Source organism: Lemur catta, chromosome 16 (assembly GCF_020740605.2).
Source record: "Lemur catta isolate mLemCat1 chromosome 16, mLemCat1.pri, whole genome shotgun sequence".
Classification (NCBI taxonomy): Eukaryota; Metazoa; Chordata; class Mammalia; order Primates; family Lemuridae; genus Lemur; species Lemur catta.
Genome location: NC_059143.1, coordinates 38852959 through 38873820, shown reverse-complemented (window position 1 = coordinate 38873820; position 20862 = coordinate 38852959). Strand labels below are relative to the sequence as shown.

The following is a 20862-nucleotide window of genomic DNA, read 5'->3' as shown; positions in this document are numbered from 1 at the left end:
TCATTGTAATATTTATTTGTTCAAATAATAATTGAATTTCAAAGTAAATTATTAAGGACATTATCCTTATAAAATTTTTTTCTAATAAACACAGTCACATTTTAAAGTCCATACTGCAAACCATTATTTTTTTTCCTTGTGAAGGTGTTATTTCTTGTAAAAAATTTTAGTGTCAGAAATACCCATTATCACCCGAAATGTAGCATGTATAGGTCAAGCCATTATTTCAACACAGAATTTGTGATCACAGCTTGTATAAAGGGAATCTAGTCTGTCCTGTGAGTACAGCTCTGTAAAAGCAGTACATTCTACTGAGTTTCCAGGAATTATTAATATATAGTAAGAATGTCCTTTGGCTCTATTATCTAAATGTATAGGGACTTCTCTGTTTGAATAGTACTGAACATGATTGAAGGGGCCAATTGATTTATATAGGTGGCCATGACTTTAAAAAGTACCTAAAAATTGTCACTTTATACCTTATAATGACCTCTCAGTTCTAATTATAGAAATTCTAGTTGTCTTTCTGAAAAAATATTAGTAGCACCATATTTCTTCATTGATTGTCAATAAGACAATAAATTTTGCTCTATATTTACAAATAAGACAGAATAAAATTCTGAAATGTGACTCTTCCTCCTCTTAAAAAAATCCCAAGGAAAATAAATAACATAAAAACTCATAATTCTAGTAGTCTAAAAAAACATGATACTTATTCAACTATAATGTTTCTTTTTAAAAACAGTTTGTTCCTTGAAATGTTAATAGTCAGAGGTAAATATTAATATATTTGAAAACTTTTCCTTTATTTCAAACAAAGAAGAATCTCAGAATAGAATATTATTTTGCCTTTCTCTAAATCAACATATTGAGAATGGATAAAACAGTGTTTTGATCATCAAGCTTCTATCCTCTTGATAAAAATCTAAGAAAAAAGTTCATAATTTGTAATTCCTTAGAAATTAGGAAATAAGATGACAGAAAGGAAGAGAAGTAGAGAGAATAAGAGACTTTCCAGTGTCTTGGCCTGATGTATTCATTCTGAAAAACTGATGAACAATTTAAATTTTCTAGCAGCACAATGTTCCAGAGATCAAGTGCAATAGGATAGAAATAGAAGTGTTTGTATTTGCTTGCTGTAAGCACTGCATATTCTAGAAGAATATGGTCTGTGAGATTTGTATACACATATATGAATCAGTTGAAAAGTCAATTTTACAATCCAAGAATTCCCTCTTGAGGAAGATAGTAAATCCATATTCAAATACAGTTAGCATCCAGGGTCATTCAACGATGACTTATTCACATTTCAGAAGAAAACATTCGTCTTTTGCTGGAGTACACTTTTAAAGGATATGAGCACACAAACACAAACTAGCTTGCATGTCAATTTCTATGTTCTTTCCTGGAGGAAACATATGGAAGGAAGTGAAGTTTCTAATAATGTTCAGTCATTAAACAAGAGACACAACAATATGTTTTTAAAATTTCATTCATTAACATATAATAAATGTAAAAATCTACTTGACTTTGACTTAACAATGTCTCAATTTGCGTGGTACATCTGTTAAAAATGTTGCAGATAAAAATGTCTTTTTTAAGGTTATGTTAATTTCAGGTTATTTTCCTTTAGCTCATTTTTTTCTTCCTAAGTTCAGTTATTTCAATTTTGTATTTGTTTTACTAGTTCCTATCCAATATGGTGCCTAAACATGCAAGAGGGTAACAATCTTAGAGACATTTCACTGGCTTCAGAAGATAAATTCATTCTGAATCAATGTCAGAAAACATGGCTTCCTCATAGATCTTTGCAAAATATGACAAGGAATTGCACATGGAATGAGGCAGTCACTACTGATACTAAGTTGGATTCATTGCATATATTGCATTACTATTTTCTCATGATAAGCCAAGAAAGAAAGCATTAGCACTAACACTATTTGAATATAGAAACAGGTTCAGTGAGGTTGAAAACTTTACTAAGATGACATATGGTTATGAACAGGGAAAGCTAGAATTAAAACCCAGAGTATGTCTCTAAGACCCATATAATTTCCCTGCTGTCTCCCAGAGTGTAGAAACTATTTAGGCCTTGCCTCCCTTGAAAAGTCAAATTAGGCCCAGGAATAGTTAAATGCTTTCCCAGAGTGTTTGCAGCTGGGTGATGACAGGGTCAAGCCAGACCAATCCTTGTTTGCTCCACTCTGCTAGGTGGCTTTGGCTTATTTTCAACCCTGAGACACACTTAAAATAATGACATGTCTCTAGAAAACTGATTTCTGGTGTTAGGCTACTTCTTTTTAGCGAGACTTAACCTAATTTAAGTTTCTTTTAAAGTCATAGCAACTTTCCAGACCAGGAAGATATTAATGACTGTGTAACACTGCTACATAAATTTTAACATAATTGGGCTTCAAGAATGGCCTTCAATGACTATATTTATAAGGCAAGAACAGAGATAATAATGACATATTAAATTCTAATTAATATGTTAGGAAACAAAACCTTTCTTTATCCCACCTCTTTCAATTGTTCTGTTTAGCACATTACCAGAGTTACATCATATACTGGTGAGTACAGATAAAACGGACATCTCTTTGGAATACCCTTTAACCATTATAACATTTAAAAAATCAAGTGTACTTGAAGTAAACAAATGTCTCATTTAATTTATTTAAGTCTGATGGAAGAGGATGTGGGGTCAATGCCATTCATTTTGCTGTCACAGAGCATTTCTTCACATGCAAGCCACCACTCTGTACTCAAGATGGCGGTGAGGTGAGTGGAGGTTATACACGAATGATAGGTAATGAAGTAAGGAACATTCAGCCAACTTACCCTTGAGTTGACCACTTCCAGGGAGACGTTCTGAGGTGGGGAACTTGGCACTACAAGGAATCAAACAAAGTGTGACAGTTACTGCCAAAGTCTCAAAAGAGAATCTCCAACCTGCTTTTGAAAAGAAAAAAAATGTGTCTTTTTCACGGTTAATAATGAAAATTAGGTAGGTTAACCCCAGGTGGCACTTCAAAATTTTCTTGCAGAGATGAAAAATAACTGTATTTTTTAATTTTTTTTCTCACTTAATGGGCCAGTAAGTTATCCATCTAGGGAGCCCCCAAAACTGTTAGGTAAGAGTGCACCTGCCGGGATACCAAATCCTACCATTTAATTTGCAGCTTTCTCGTGATAATCTCGGAGAGAAACCAATAAAAACACACAAGAGATTTCCCAGAGTGGTTTTAAAGGCTTAAGATACTGTGCATTTCAAGATCTGCATGGTTTTAGGATGAAATATGTCATTCTAATGGTCACCCAGGTTGCTTAATCCCCCTAATACAATCTTTATTATCTCTTAAAAAGTGAAAAAAAGAAATACTTCCTGTTTTTTTTAAGCTGTGTATAATTAAACCCATGTGTCACAGATGGAAGCAGGTTACCAAATAGCATTCCCTGAGTCAATTATATTAACAAGCAGTTTATTTTTCTTTGTAGATTTTCTAGGTACAGCATTTCATTTCTCTTGCCTGCATTTTTATTTCCTACTCCTTTATAGAAGAAAGAAGAACATATACAGTTCTCCTTTAACACTTGTAGTGAATATTTACTATACAAAAAAAGTGAATATTCTATCATGTGAGTTATTCAATGACAACCATTTATTGAATGTCTGTTCTGTGTCAGGAACTATTCTAGATGTCTGGGATGAATCATAAAAAAAATAAATAAAGCTTTCTGCCCCACAATAGGAATAGAAGCAGCATTCAACAAATTCTCAACACATATTAATCTATAAAATGACTAATCCCTATCCTTGTTCCTGAAAAAATGATGAATTTAATAGAAAAGAGATGTTCTCAGGCATTTTCAAGAATCTAAGGGCCATTCTTGGTCATGGTTTCTCTTCTTTTATTTGACTTTGAACAAAATCTATGTTTTCCTATAGGGTACTCATATTTTACCCTAAATTTATGTATGTCCTACTCTGATTTTATCTTCTGAAAAGTAATCACCATGAAAGCCTGATTTATGTCTGATTAATCTCTTTTTATCCTCCAAACTGGCATTCAATTAATATTTACTGAATCAATGATTGAATGAGCAAATGAATTACATAATAGCTTATGTATTAGCTCCTGGATCTTTCTGGACATGATGGGAAATACATTTATTTGTTTTGATTTTGAACTTACTGCCTGATAAAAGTTATAGATAATGTAGCTTGTTTTTCAAGAATTAAATCAACAAGTATTCTTTCAAAAATATTCCATAATGTAGAAAATATTTTTATGTTTACTTTTTTAAGGTCATGCTTTTGTTATTAAAATACAGAATGTAACCCACATAGAGACAAGGATTTTTGTTCATTTTGATGCTGTGTCACCAGTATCCAGAAGAGTGTAAGGCACATGGTACACACTCAGTAAATAGCTGTTGAATGAATAAATTAATTAATAGAAAGTTTATGAGGTATAATAAAAACTCTTTCATAGTCAGGATTTGGTCACAAGTTTGGTTTTGTGTTGCAATTTTATTTTTAAGTTAAATATAAATTGCAAGTGCATTATTTATTCATTTAAATTTAATTATAAATATTATAGTGATTGAGGTATAAATTGCAATGTTATTATTTTAACTGAAGCATACATTGAGCTATAACATGCTCTACATCATATAATTTCATAAACTTCTAAAAATATTATCTTTCAAAAGCCAAGTTTGGAAATGATGACTTAATATTAAATGATAATGAATCACTTCTTAAACTTGGAAAAATATTTCTAGTTTCTATCAAGCATGACATTGTAATATTTATATAACATGTTGTATGTTTCTAATCATAGTATGCCCACTTTTTGACCAATTAAATAGTATCAAAACATAATTTCAGTAAGACTAACTAAACTTACGATAAGTGACTGGATTTTGGAAGGACAAAATAACTTAGATTTATCAGGTTTTGTTCTACATACTATGCTAGCTGATATGCAACCCACAAATGTCACTTTCATTTAAGTTTATAAATGGTATTTAACTTCTCGTTTCCAGAAAGCCAAGAATATACTAAGAGGAAGGTTAAACATGTGTTCTTCTTTTTATAACTATCACAATTTGAGAAGCATCAGGATTATTTTCTGTGTTAAGAATTAAAAGCCAATATAATAAAATCCTAAAGGTTTGTATAACAATGGTGTTGATGTATTTTGTCTATTTTTTTACAATATAAATTTCTCTTACTTTCCACTGATACCATACTGGTTATTCTTGCCATGTCAGGGAGTACAGTAAAGAATGTTTTCTATAGTATTTTAAGTTATTGATCCCTACTCCTTCCTTCTCATTATCAATTTCCATATTATTTAGAGATAAATAGATACAATGATAGGATTAGATGCCTGGTGAAAGCGAATAGAATCCATATCTATCTAGGCTTTTGGCTTCCCGAGTGTCTCTTGTTCCATGAAGCAAAGGGCAAACGACACTTTTCTCTTCCAATGTCACCTGGGCCCATTAAAGCCAATCAAAGGTGGGTGGGGGAACTCCCTTAAATATAGTGGAGGATGCTGGTTTGAAACACAGTGTGATGAGGAACTCTGCAGGGCAGATCAAGTTCCCACATTTGTGAATGAATCTCCGTAAATACAGACACTTGAATTCCTCCCCTAAGCAAATGTGTGCTGTCATATACACACAATTTGCTGATCAAAATAATTTATACTTAATTATAAGCATTTTTCTTTAAGGGTCTTTTGTCACAGAATAAGAGAAACTTGTATTTCCACTGTGAATCCTGCCTCTTGACTCACTAGCTTATGTGGCCTTGCTCTGCTGCTTACTAGCTTTTGTGACCTCTTTCTAACTTATTTTTGTCACCTATAAAGTAGGAAAACTTATAGTACTGTGAGGATAAAAGGTTAATGCCAAGTACTTAAATCAGGGTCTTATACTAGTAAACACTCAACAAATATTACTGATAACAGTGATAGCACTAATAAGCACAAAGTTATGTTGCCTAAGAAATTGGTTCCTTCTGCTTTTGGACATGGGGCAAGTTGGCACGGACACTGAAAATTCTTAATTAACAAAAGCTGTTAATGACATACCCATGCCAACTAGTTCAAGAGAAATTATTTTGAAACAAACTGGCAAAACTAGTTATTATGATCATATGCTCTACAATCTCAATGGTATGAAAAAAGTGGGTTATTGAAACCAATGGTATCCTAGGAGGAGAAATTTGAATGAAAGTTGAAGTTCATACTCAGCAAAACAATTAAAGCAGAGGTAAGTTAGAGATAGATGGATCATCTCGATAAAAATCTTTATCAGCAAGCATCCTAGCAGAACCGGGGAAAAAACTGAAGTAATAAATTCAGAAAAAAATATTTACATTTAATTTTTGCTTTTCCAATTTTTCTATGCCCCAATATAAATTTTTATGGTAAGGACTCCTCTGAGACAGATGCATTTAGACATAATCATACATCAAAATAACCCCACAAATGGGAAGTCCTAAAAATAAGTCTTTATATACAAACATTTGTATAGTCTGATGAATTCAATAAATATTTACTCAGTTAAGGGGAATACAAAGATGAATATAGTATCATCCCTCATATTTAGGAGCATGTAATATAATGAGAAAAATGATGTGCACATTGGCAGAGATAACATTTATTAAACACTTAAATGTATGTCATGAGTGGTTTTAGGTGCTTGCATGGAACAACCTGTTTAATTTTCACAATATCCACCTTCTGCAACATCCAAAAAGTCAAAGGAGAAGAGCACTCCATGACTGAGGACAAGGAAGCAGGTGACTATTAAATGTGATTAAATACAAATAAATGTGATTAAATACAAATAAATGTGATATATGACCTCAACATGAATAGCTTCAGTAGAGAGAAGACATTCAATTGAAGTAGACAGAAAGGGTCTTGGTAATAAGGAAATTGAAGCCAAAAGTGCAGATTTTTGTTGAAAATTAAAAGAGATGAGTTGATTATAAAGATGAATGCAGACAGGGTCAGGGAACCCGACTCCAAGGGGCCCATGAAGTCTCTGCTTTTTCCTATCGATCTGATAGAGGGAATTTGGTGTCCTTTGCACAGTAATGTTTACTGGGGTTAAGGTCATGAAATCCTTTTTTTTTTTTCAGTGACAGACATTTTCTAAGTCCTAAACATTGCAACACTTCCAGAAGATAATTCTTGGGCTAATGAATAATGATCTATCTTTCTTACTTATGACATTTAAAACCAACGTGGAGAATAAGGCCCTAGTACTGCAGTTCAGAGTGTGAATGAAATCTACATAAATTATGTAAAATATTCACTTTCATTTGTTTTTCTTTTATTTTTATAATTATAAGTTGTGAAGTAATTTATTCTGCCAATAAATATTCTGTTCTGTCTTCAGTAACAGAATCAGATGGATGGGCACAAGAATTACATTAAAAATGATACTGAAGGGTATTACATATAAAATCCGTTTTTAAGTGAAAATTGCAAATGAGCATTACTCCTGTGTTCTCTTTGCACTGTCCTTAATAACATGCATGTCCTTCCTCATTCCATTGATACTGTGTGAAATATACACACAGATACTTTCCCAGATTCAAGAATGAGAGATCTGCCAAGGAACCACAAGCTAAAATCATGTTTTTTAATTCAAAAGATCAATACTTTATAGAATTAAACACACCAATATGGAGACCATTGCTAAAAAGGGCTTATTGTTTTTTTAATATTCATGGGGTCATCTCTGCACTTCTGCACCTGCCTGAATTTTCACTGGCCCTACATCCTATATTCTGTTATACTTCATTTTCACTTGTAATCAAATTTCTCAACCTTTAATTATTGTCCATTCCTTAGATCTCTAGTTCCCCCTGCCACTACTTGGTCAAATTCATTCTCTTCATTGAGATTTCTTCTTCTTTTTTATGGCATCTTAAAAAATATGTCAAATCTTCCATTTGTTAGGGAAAATAGAACTAAAATTATACATTTTCATGTTCAATTTTAATACTTTCAATGCTAAATTATTTGGCCTAAGTCCTTATGAAATATTTTCAAATTAAGAGGCACATATAGAGGGATTGTCTATCATTTACACTTTTAACAACCTGTATCCTTTTAGGAGAAATAAAAGAAGCATACCAATCAAAATTAGTCTACACATATGCACACATAGTTTCTATTAGAGCGTTTATAGAGAAACACATACAAAAATAATTTGAACTCAGAGGCAAAAGTCACACCTTGAGGATTACCTATTAGTGCCTACTGACTTAAGAGTATATACTTTGATAGAAAATTTAAATTTGTCTGTAATAGCTGATGTGGATGAATTAGCCAAATTTCTAGTTTATGCTAATATATTAGCATAACAGTAGTCAGGGAGGCTTGAAAATGGAATCTATGACATACACGCAATAGTATTTTATTGTTATAACAAATACGTGAATGGAGTTTCACTGTTTATAACTTACCATCAGAAAGTGTAACCACTGTTATATCATCAGTAGATACTCCTGGACCATAGCGATTGTAAGCTAAGAATCGAAGACTATATTCTGTGAATTTTTTCAGGCCTTCCAGTTTATAAGATAGTCCATCAACCTCTATATTCTGGAAACATAAAACACAAAAACTGTTATTATTGAAGCACATTAAAGCAGAAATGGCAGCCATTCTGTGCCATCAGTGAATTCACAAAACTAACCCTAGCCTTATAATGAGCTGTAAAACCTAACTTGTGACACAGATTCCCATCCCCCACCAACACCCAAACTACTTTGTAGACTCCTTGTTAAAGGAGCACATGCTATTTTTACAGCCATTAAGTTCCAGTTTGTTTAACACTATCCAATATATTGAATGGTTTTGTTTTTTCGCCCACACCAAAACTCGGACAGGCAGAAGGCAGCTTGTAACTCCATGGGAACAGAGACTTGCTCCTGTACCACAAATGGAATAATCCACCAAGAAACAACAGGTTGCATTCTCCCCTTGCTGAAATATACCCACAGCTCTTGAAACTGTCAGACACTCTGCCACAGTTATTATTATTTTTGCAGGGGACAGGGTCTCGCGCTGTTGCCCAGGCTAGAGTGCAGTGGTGTCGTCACAGCTCATTGCATTCTCAAACTCCTGATTTGCCACAAGTTTTATCTCCCCAAATGCTGAGAGGTAGGTTGAAACCATTTCCAGCGCTTCATAACTGCGATGAAGTTCACTGAGGTCAGATCTCTACACTCACGTGTATCTTGGGTGACAATGTTTTGGAATTTATTTAAATGGGTTGGCAAAATGCATTCTTGTAGGGCCAGATATATAGAAAAACGGATAGATTAGGAAGTTGAAAAACAAGAGCTACAGATAATAGGGGACAATAACAACAACAACAAAACATGATTACGTGGGAGGAGCTTCTGTAATGTTTATCTGATGATGTAACCTGGGACTTGACCTGAGCTACGAATGTGACTATGTCAAATATTTTTTTTTTAAATAAAAATTCTAGTCATGCAGTTTATGTGGAAACATAATGACCATCCTATGCTTGGCAATCTTCACACAACACCTAGTGAGTACTCCTATATCCTGAGGCCACTTTTCTATTTAACTTCACACTTGCCTGCGTATCTTTTCCCACATGAAGTTGAGAATCTGGAAGTAAATATCTCAGTTGTCGTGTGTCTCCCTAAAGGGTTATTTACTTTTAGTTTACCCGAATAACTAATTTGCTTCTTTTCAGGAGTTTGTGCTAACCATCAAGTAAAAGCAAAAATGCAAGGAGGGGAAGAATAAACTTCTAAGAGTGAGCTCTACTGAAAACAATGACAAATAATAGTTCACAGCCTGATGGTGTAGACAGGACAGAAATAATATCAAATGCACAAGGATTTAAAAAACAGTCTGGCTAAGGCCACTGACTACATTGAATATAAGGACAGTTATCCCTTAGAATAAGGAGTGAAAAGGCAAATGCCTTCTGGGACCAGGTGGATTAATACAAATGTGGTTATCCACATGGACCGAGGCCACTGCATACTTAAACCCCAAATTGGCATCTTTTCTATTGATTTCACCTCATTGCTGGTTTGCCTGTCTCACCACTAGAATTCAATTAAATTGTTTAAAGTTTCCAATAGCAAGTGCTTTAAAACTAATCAGCTATTCAATGAATGTGTGAAATACTGGACTGTATCAAGAGCTTGCGAGTCTCCTATTTTTCCAGCCCTAAAGCCATCCAACAGATGGAAGCATTACGGTCCATTCCCTTACCTACCTGTTCTTTTCCCGTGGACACCTCAGTGCAGAACAATCTGTAACCTTGGACTGGACCATTTGCATAGGCAGGCGGTTCCCAGGTAATGAGAATTGAGGTAGGTGAGGTAGATACAGCTTGCAGGTTTTCCACTGGCCCTGGAACTTGCACTGTATATAAAAGGAATTGATTATGACATGAGGGTTCCCTTTCTCAAAACAAACAAAATCATATCTTGTACAGAGCAAGTTCAGTTCAATTATAGTAATATGTACTATTTTCAGAACCATATAGAAGTATAGAGAAATATAAATATAAAATAATAAAACTTTACAATCACTTAATTTTAAAATTCAGAAGAGATTATATTAATTAAAATTATTTGTTTTATTTTACAGTTAAAGAAACTGGTCAAAGAGCATAAGTGACAAGGACAATGGCAAAAAAGAGCGGGATTCTGCATCTAAATTCTTAGTCTAGAAAATTTTTCACTATGCCAGTGTGTCTTTGCCTGTGTACTGCTAATAAGTGCAGAAGGAGACTTTAGGTGAAAATATTGAATAATTAGGAGTCTTAGCTTGTGTTGCAGTTTATAGCGATACATTAGAATTGTATTATAACAAAGTGGACATTTTGCTTTTTGGGGGGAAAAAACAAAGCAAAATAAAAACATGTCCACTGATATTGTTCAGGTGGATTGTCACAGTACTGTATTTTAAAGATCAGTAATATAAACATAAATAATTTGTATGCTTGTATGATTGATTACTGATACATTCACAAAAACAATACAAACATTTCAAGGGGGGATATTTCTGATTCTGAATCTATTATTTCTATAAGGAAGTAAGAAAAAGCAGCAAGAGAACTGAAACCAAGTAACCTGCTTAAAATATCTGTTGAATGTGAGTTATGCAGGATTTTGATACAGTGAACACACTGCATACACATGTAGCCCAGGGATGTGCAAAGCGTTAACTGAATGTGTTCCCCCTTGCTCTCCTAGGGCTATCTGGAAAGAGCATTGTTTGCTGACTCAGATTTTAAAATGACCAAATTCTGTAAATATCTTTTAGGTCCATTTGTTATAGTGTATTGTTTAAGTCCAATGTTTGTTGATTTTCTACCTTGATGATCTGTTTATTTCTTTTCTTAGACCTAGTAGCATTTTTTTTTTTTTTTAAATCTGGGAACTCCAGTGTCAGATGCATATGCATATATATTTAAGATTGTTATATCTTCCTGAATTGATTCTTTTAACATATAATGACCATATTTGCATTTTTCTTACTTTTGTTGATTTAAAATTTGTTTTATTTGATATAAGAATTCTACTCCTGTCCTTTTTGGTTTCCATTTGTGTGCAGTATTTTCCCACCCCCTTACTTGGAGTCTATGAGAAATTTTATAAGTTAACTGGGTTTCTTGGAAACAGTAGATATTTGGGTTGTGTCTTTTTATCCATTCTTTCAATCTATATCTTTTAAGTGGGGCATTTAGGCTATTTACATTCATTGTTAGTATTGATCAGTGAGATACTGTTCCTATATCATGTTGATTGTTACCAGTTTCTTTTTAGTATCTCTTTTGTTACTGTTTTATAAGAGCTGCAATGTTTTGTAATACTTTTGAGTGTTTTTATGCTGGTGAGTATAGACTGTTCTTTTTTATTTCTACAGTACTTTTGAACATTTCTTATAGGGCAGGTCTAGTGGTGACAAATTCCCTTAGTGTTTGCTTGTCTGGGAAAGATTTTGTTTCTCCTCCATTTATGAAACATGATTTTGCAGAATACAAAATTCTTGGCTGAGAATTATTCTGTTTAAGAAGACTAAAGACAGGACCCTAATCCTTTATGGCTTGTAAGGTTGAGAATTCTTCTTTTAGTCTGATGAGTTTTCCCTTGTAAGTTACTTGATGTTTTTGTCTCATGTCTTGTAGGAGTTGCTTCCTCCGATTGACTTTGGCCAGTCTAATGCAGAATGTGCATTCTTCTCATCAGCACATAGAACATTCTCCAAAATAGACCATAGGTTAATCCACAAAACAATTCTTAACGCATTTTAAAAAATAGAAGTCCTACCATTTATCAGACCTCAGTGGAATAAAACTAGAAATCAAATCCAAGAGGAATTCTCAAAACCATATACATTAATGGAAATTGAACAACCTGTTGCTGAACAATATTTGAGTCAACAGTGATATCATGATGGAAATTAAAAAAAATTTGAATTATGTGACAATGGTGACAAAAGCTATCAAAATTTCCGAGATACAGTAAAAGCAGTGTTAAGAGGGCAGTTTTTAAATGCCTACATCAAAAAGACAGAAAGATCCCAAATAAATAACCTAATATTACACCTCAAGGAACTAGAAAAACAAGAACAAACCAAATCCAAAGTTAGCAGAAGATAAGAAATAACAGATCAGAGCAGAACTAGATAAAATTGAAACAACAACGACAAAACAATACAAAGGATCAATGAAACAAAAGGTTGGTTTTCTGATCATATAAACAGAACTGACAGACCACTAGCTAGATTTACCAAGAAAATGAGAAAGAAGATTCAAATAAGCTCAATCAGAAATGAAAAAGTAGACATTATACAACTGATATCAAATATAAATATTATCTGAGACTACTATGAACACCTCTATGCATACAAACTAGAAAATTTAAAGAAAATTGATAAATTTTTGGAAACACACAGCCTCCAAAGCTTGAATCAGGAATAAATAGAATTCTTAAATAGACCAATAATGAATAATAACATTGCATCAGTAATAAAAAAAAATCTTCCAAAAACAACAACAAAGCCTAGGACCAGACAGATTCATAGCCAAATTATGTCTGACCTACTGAAATTGTTTCATAAGATCAAAACAGAGGGGATCATTTCAAACTCATTCTATGAAGCCAGTATCATCCTGATACCAATGCCAGGAAGGGATACAACAGAAAAAACTACAAACCAATATCCTTGATGATCAGAGATACAAAAATTCTCAATAAAATACTAGCAAACTGAATCCAACAACACATCAAAAAGATAATTTACCATGATCAAGTGGATTTCATCCCAGGAATACAAGAATGGTTCAACATACACATGTTAATAAAACTGATTAACCACATACACAATTAAAAACAAAAACACATGAGCAGCTCAAGAGATGAAGAAAAATTGTTCAAGGTCTTCTCCACAAGGATATGCAGGATGCTTGCTGCATAGGAAGTATTCAATAAATGTGTGTCACATGAATGACTTATATACAATTTTCAAATGTTACTATAAATCAGAAGCCTAAAACATACTATGTAGTCTGACCCATTTTATTTTGTTGATTCAGCATTGTTAGAACAAGTGATCAGGAAATAGTGTTTTCCACACATGCCTGAAAAGAACTAAAGTTGGTATATACGTCTATGTGAGAACTTGTGTGTACTTTGCCTGCCTTGAAATTTATATATGTGTGTGTATATTAATATGTGTGTGTGTATGTATATATAGTGCTTAGTTTTACCGATGGGCAGGCATCAAGCAGTGAGTATCCCAATTTGGAGTCAGTTTACATGGGTAGTGCCGGCCCTAATCATCTGTTCACCCCTTGCATTCCTGCCTTCCTAATGGTCATTGGACACTGTCAGGGAAAAACACGGGTTTGTGTTTCCAGAAGAATTTCAGTAGAGATAATAGACACCATGAGTGGAAAGGGGTATCCAAAGCATTTAGTTCAAGTATTCACAAACAACGTGTGTTTTTACACCAATTGCCAGCCAAATAAGAACAACCCATTTGTTGATGTAAAGTGTCCAATTGCCTTTTTCTCTGAGAAAGGATTGCTCTTCAGTACTAAATTGTTTCCTACTTTAAATGAACTCTCTTGTCTTGAAATACGATTTATTTTATGATCTGATTGTATTGGTAGATTTTGTTTGATATCCCCATGTATTAAAATAAAAATACCTTAATCCTATGTTGTTTTGAATAAACATAAATATCAAAACATTCAAGGATTGCTATCAAATTATACATATATTTCATACATTAAATACTGGCCCTGTGATTTAGACCAAAATATTGCCGGCCTGTGAGATATTCTTCTTCGTAGAATTCCTGGCTAGCGTCAAGACTTTGCGTTTCCCTTAAAGTGTACTCTTCTTTACTGTGCTCTACATTCAAATTCATGAATTCCCTAGTATTTCCCTCTTGCACTATAGCTCTAACATGTGTATGTGGATAATATATTGTTTATGCTAATTATGGAGATATGTATATTGTATGTGTATATGTATATTCTTTATGCATTTATTCATATGTATATCCATAAAGTATATTTAAATATAATTTATGTACTTTCACATATGTGATACACTATACGCATATGAGCTGCACGAGAGAGAAAAAGAGATAAAGGGAGACTCAAAAATGTTGAACAATGGGAATTAGATGTGAAATCAATACTGTTAACAGCTTCAGCCTTCCATTTCATTACATTTTAGTATGTCAGTCAAGAAACTTAATGGGCTTAACTGCTCATCATTTCCAAGCTGTGTTTAATAGTCCCCACTGATCCCCTTAGTTGGACAATAATTTTGTGGCAAACTGCATCTAATTTCTCTCCATCTCCATTCAAGTTACCTATTTCTTCAAAGAATGGAAAGGTATCAGAATAGATGCATAATCTATGCAAGTAACTCATCAATCACTGTCAACCTAACCAACTACCTTTTTAAAATTTCAATATTGTATTATGGTAGAAACTCATTATAACACCTGTATCTAAGAACAAATTAAATACTTATGTTGGAGTAAATGAGATGTATTACATGTCACTATTTGCACTGGGAACAGTAATTTCTGACTATATATATGAATTTACAGTATAACAGAGCACTTTATAATGAGATCTTATTGCATATTAACTCAAAAAAATGGCATATAAAAGTTAGCCAAACCTTTACTAAAGAATGATTGATTACATATAACCATATAGAAGACAGGGTGTATATGTAAGACAGAGAGATAAGGGGGGAAGAGAGAGAGAGAGAGAAAGGGAAAGAAATAGGCCACCACAATTTAATAAACCACAAATGATTATTTATAGATGACAGGAGTTATGGTTTCTTGTCCCTACTCTACTTATAAGACCTGTCATTACACTGGCATTGAGGAGTCCATGAACCCCCTGAAACTGTATGTACATTAAAAAAGTAATATGTATACTTTTTGAGGAATAGGGTCCATAGCTCTATCATTGAGGTTTATGGTTTCCCAAATAGTAGCTCTCAACCAATTAGGTATCTCCAGTTTCTTTCTGTTCTGAAAATCAGTGATTCTTTATCATCAAATCATTTGTAGTGACTGTTAATTAGTTTATGTTGGGAAAATGGGAATAATCTCGCTTTGAAGAGACATCTTCAACTTTTAATCAAATGCTAGTGTTTCAAAGCTGAAACACATTTGGGAAATAGACTTTTATTTCATTTTCCAGATCATGGGTATTTCAAAGGCATTTGAAATCATCTGCTTTAATTCACCACATATTTTAGGTTTCACAAGATGTTAGGTCTCCAGGTAATCAAAAAGTCACACAGCACATATGAATTAATACCCTTTTGTTTCTTTCCTTTCTCTTGCTCTGTTTCTATGCAAATATCTATCTACCCATCTGCTTTCCTGACCTCTTTATTGTAGGAAATTTGATATTTGCATTAATCAGACTGAAATCTAAATTATGCTTTATCAAATATATGTTTCATAAAAAGAAATCTACGGAGTTTAATCTCTTCCAAATAAGAGTGTGAATATAAGGTTTTCAAAGCAAAAGCTGTAGAAGGATCAAGCATGCCACTGCCTGCATAACACTGAATAGGGCTGACGTCTCTGAGCCATCACACTGATGTGTCTCAGCTGGAAGTCCAAAATGAAGACAAATGTTAGTGTCAGGGAGTACGTAGTTGAACATTTGAATATTTAAAGTCTTCTGAAAATGACTGTGTAGTGCAATGAGTTCTACTGCTCCTCAATCATCAATTTAACAGCCACCATTTTTTTTTTAAGGACTAAAGTAACTGTGGATTTGAAAAAACTGTCACAAGTTGTCATTCAAATAATGACCTATAATTCACATGCCCTCGATTCAGACCAGAATTCTGAGGCTAATTCTACCTCTTTATTGGTTCGCTAATTTAAAAATGATTCTTGAGCCTGCTTTCGAAAATGGACAGCAAGGGATCTAAGTAATTACTGTAATGATCCAAATGGAGGTAGACCACAAACCTCTCTTCCTTTAAGCAGAAGCTCCCACTGCTGATGATCTCCCCAATGAACATGTTTCAAATGCAAGCCATTTCTGAAACAACTTACATTTATTGACAATAAAGTGCATGCTTTGATTGCTGCTTTGATTTTTTTTCTCCTGTAGTTAACGGCTTTAATGATATTTCTATGAAATCTATTTCTATTCTGTATGTGAAATGCAACATCAAAAAGCCAGCAGGCAACGTAATTATTAACATAATGAAACCCCTTCTTGACTGAACTATACATAGTTAGGAGATATGATAGTAATTTGGCAAGGGAGAAGCACAAACTATGGGGTAGGTTTGTATGATAAAACCATAGGAGTCTGACAAGATTTAGTTGAAGGAAACAGTTATTACCTGTTCGTTTTACTTTTAGTTTTAATAGGTGCTAACTGCTAACTCACAATATAGTCAACTGTGCCATTATATATGTGTGTGTATAAGTATATATAGAATATACATAGATATGGATATACATACACATATATAATGTGGGTTACATATGACATATTTGATTTATATATTACATATATATATACATATGTATATGCTAATATAGTAAATGGATATTTTGGACAACTTAATAGAAAAAACTTTAATGATCATCTCTGAAGAAAATAGTCTTGAAAATGTATTTCTTGCGAATCAACCTAGAACTGGAAGCAGTTTGATAATAAAAATGATACAGGAATTGACCTCAGGATAAGGTCTTTTTAAGAAGGTAGCTCAGATTTTCACTAACACAACCAAGTAGTAATAACCTTGGTGAAGTATGTAGAGCATTTTGAATTTCAATACAGATAATACCTAGAAATGAAAAGTATAGTGAAGAATGTAGATTCCTCACAGCATGATTGAGGCCTCCAGTAATTTAAACTGAAGATTTCTAGGTAATGTCAAAGACAACTGTTTTTGGGATCTAGAAAAATTGCCTAAAGATAAAAATTTAAAGTTTCAGACAAATGTGCTTAAGTTTACATATTACATACTACACTTACATATTACTGAAAGCTTGATGTCACATAAACCTAATCATGCTGACTTTTAAAAAAGAATTTTTCCTAGAATAGCCTGGGTCTTGGTTACTCTTGATTGTGACTGAAAATTTTAAATGCAAGTATCAGCTGAATTTAAAGTCTAACCATACTGTGTATGTGTTTAGCATACAGTGCTTTCTCCAGAATTGTGTATTTTTTTAGTATGATAGAAATTTTCAAGAAATTTATTAGAGCAGAGAAAATGCATAAAAAACACCTAGAGATGAATAACAGCTCATATGTAATCAAGGCTAAAATCTCACTGGACAGATTATTAGGCATATAGAAATCCCAGAAATAGATCTACCAATGCAGTATATAGTAATCAGAAGTGGTTATGGGGAGGTTAGTCAAGAATATTTCTTGAAGAACAATTAAGAATTGCACCATGAAAAAAAGAAGGATGAGGGAGTTCAAGTATGAAGGATGGATGCAATGGCCTTGACATTTGTCTTTCCAGAATAGCACTTATAAGTTGGTAAATGGAGAAAAAAACTACAATATAGATTGGGTGAAGGCTTCAGAAGACGAGATCTTCAATTAAACATAACAAGAATAATTCCAAGGTGAACTAAATTAATGATGGCATCGTTTTGTCTCATATTGAGGGAACAAACCACTTCTTCCCCAAGCATGGAGTTATTGTTAAATTGCTTTTCTATTTTATTAAGTAGTACCAACAAATCAAATGATGTTCTAAAAATCTTAGAAAAAAATGTGGTGTCTCTCATGAAACTCAAAGCAAGTTTACAAATTGGTCCATTTTTCTCAAGATACTTGTCTTTAAAAATTCAGTTTGGGAACAGGTATTCACAAAAGAAAATTCTAATTTTCAAATGAATTTTCTAAGAAATTGTCAAGAATGCTTGAGAAAACCAAACAGAAATAGTGGAAAGGCAGAAACTGTTTCTAAGATAACTATTGGTAAAAAAAAAAAAAAAAAAAAAAAAAAATTCTCCAAGTGGGAATGAAATATCTTAGTTTTGAATCGTAGGTTAAAAAAACAAACAAACAAACAAAAAACCCTTCTCCTATTTAATATAAGTGTACCTTGGGCCAAATTGCTTAAATCCTCTGAGCATCACTTTCTCAGGGGTTCATAATTTTTATATCATAAGCTATCATAAGGATTACAGGAGATTATATGGAAAAACAAGCATTCAAAGGAATATGGTAGTTAATATTATTGTTACCTGAAATCAAGTCCCTTAAACTTTTCCAGATTTTGGTTACCTCGTCAGACAATTGGATAAAGGAGTATTTGGTCTTCTTAATTCTATTATTACAAGAACATGAGGAGATGAAGTTTGTGTAGGGGAGTTGAAAACATGCATTCTGCAGATGTCTAGAAAGATACAGCATGAGTCCTGACCAGGAGGGTGCCTAACAAAAGAGCTGCTATTTCCTAATATGTCATCACCCATATACGTTGAGCCTTTCAACCTCCTCATAGATAATCAACAAGAATTACTTTTGTTGTTATATTTCCATAATATGCAGACTGTAAATTGATGTTGAATTCTTTAGACGACTCCCGAACAGAAATCCCCAGGAAAGGGCATCTCACTTGCTTCACATTGATTTCAGACTTGTATATACTTCAAGATTGTATTTCTGCACACAAAAATATCAGTTCTCTATAAATAGATACGCATCAGAGAAGCAGGTGTCTTCCTTCAGCTTATGCGCAACTCAAGAGTGTTTCCCATGGTGATAATGTAACTAAATCCCAGCAACCTTTCTCAAAGTTGGCTTGTATTACGGTCAGTATGGGAAGAATCAATATCTGATGTTTGTAGTTTTAATAGAGCAATAAATGACGTGTATAGATTGCTTTTATAAAAGAGCTCTGCTGCCATTTATTAGAGGAGAAGGAAGCGGCAATCTTTTTCAGACAGTCAAGGGAACAGATTTTTCTACATAACAACAAAAAGATCCAACCTTAAAAGATACAATCTCTTTGGGGAAGAAATGTATTGTTTATCTATTTCCAGGCTTTAAAAGATAAGGAACTGCTTTGAGTAAACTGGCTCTTTTGCGACGGACTATAAATTAGGGAAGAAATTTAGAACTCTATTCTCCTAACACATCAGCTTCACAGAAGTCAGAGTTCTGGAATAGTCTGATGCAGGAACTGCCAGCAGATCCCAACTAATAAATCTTTGGTAGCCGAAATCAGCAGTTAAGAGTGTATCCTCCAGAGTCAGAGACCCTGGGTTCAAATCCAAAATCCTAACTCAGGCTCTGTGGCTGGGATCAAGCTACTTAATGTCTTTGAGTTTAAATTTCCTTATTTTTCAAAATGGCGTTTGTAGCAGTACCTACCATATAGATTTGTTGTGAAGATTAATAACTAATATATGAAAGTCATCTGGCACAAAGGAAATGCTCAATAAATAAGAACTAATTTCACAGTATGCTAGGCACTGTGAGAACTGAAGGGAAAACAATAAAAACTTCCAGAACTCAAGTCTAAGGTGGCGGGAAGAGAGAAGTCCAAGTGAGGGGAGAGGGAAGGTGGGGGCCAGACCATGCTGGGCTTTAGAGGCCTTGGGAGATTTTGATTTTTTTTAAATTTTTATTTATTTATTGAGATACGGTCTCTCTGTTGTCTGGGCTAGAGTGCAGTGGCATCATCATAGCTCACTGCAACCTCAAACTCCCCGGCTCAAGCCATCCTCCCACTGCTGCCTCCCCAAGTAGATGAAACTGCAGGTGTGGGCCACCACACACAGCTAATTTTTCTACTTTTTGTAGAGACAGGGTCTCGCTCTTGCTCGGGCCAGTCTGAAATTCCTGGCCTGAAGAGATCCTCCTACCTCGGCTTTCCAGAGTGCTAGGATTACAGACATGAGCCACCATGTCCAGCCTTGATCTTTTATTCTAAGAATCAGAAAGGAATTGATGGAGTTAAACATTTTGTGCTCTGACTGAGGCATGAAGAGTGTGTTGAAGGGGGAGTATGTGGGTATTGAGAGACCAGCTGGTAGAATATTCCATAGCTGAGAAAAGAAAGGTTAACAGCTTGAACTGGAATAATGACCATGGAGAGGAAGAGAAGGGGAGGGATTTAAGAGCTACATGGGTGGTAAAATCAGCAGGAGTTGGACTGCAAGTGAGGGACTGAAGATGATGGAAGCATCAAGAATGACTCCTGCCATACTGACCTGCATAGCTGGGTGATTCTGGTGTTGCTCACAGAGACAGCAACGCTGGCATAGACTAAACCGGGCAGGT

At 33.9% G+C, this 20862-nt stretch overlaps 1 protein-coding gene across 1 annotated transcript in view; it reads right to left on the bottom strand.

The window, feature by feature from the left end:
• The window catches only part of DCC (DCC netrin 1 receptor), a 987982-nt gene that overhangs the window by 246284 nt on the left and 720836 nt on the right, over positions 1-20862 (bottom strand). Inside the window, exons 10-12 of the mRNA XM_045528069.1 lie at positions 10300-10448; positions 8498-8636; positions 2839-2888 (exon numbers count right to left, since the gene is read on the bottom strand). Of these exons, the coding sequence (XP_045384025.1) occupies positions 2839-2888; positions 8498-8636; positions 10300-10448 (338 nt within the window). The remainder of the gene's footprint in view (positions 1-2838; positions 2889-8497; positions 8637-10299; positions 10449-20862) is intronic.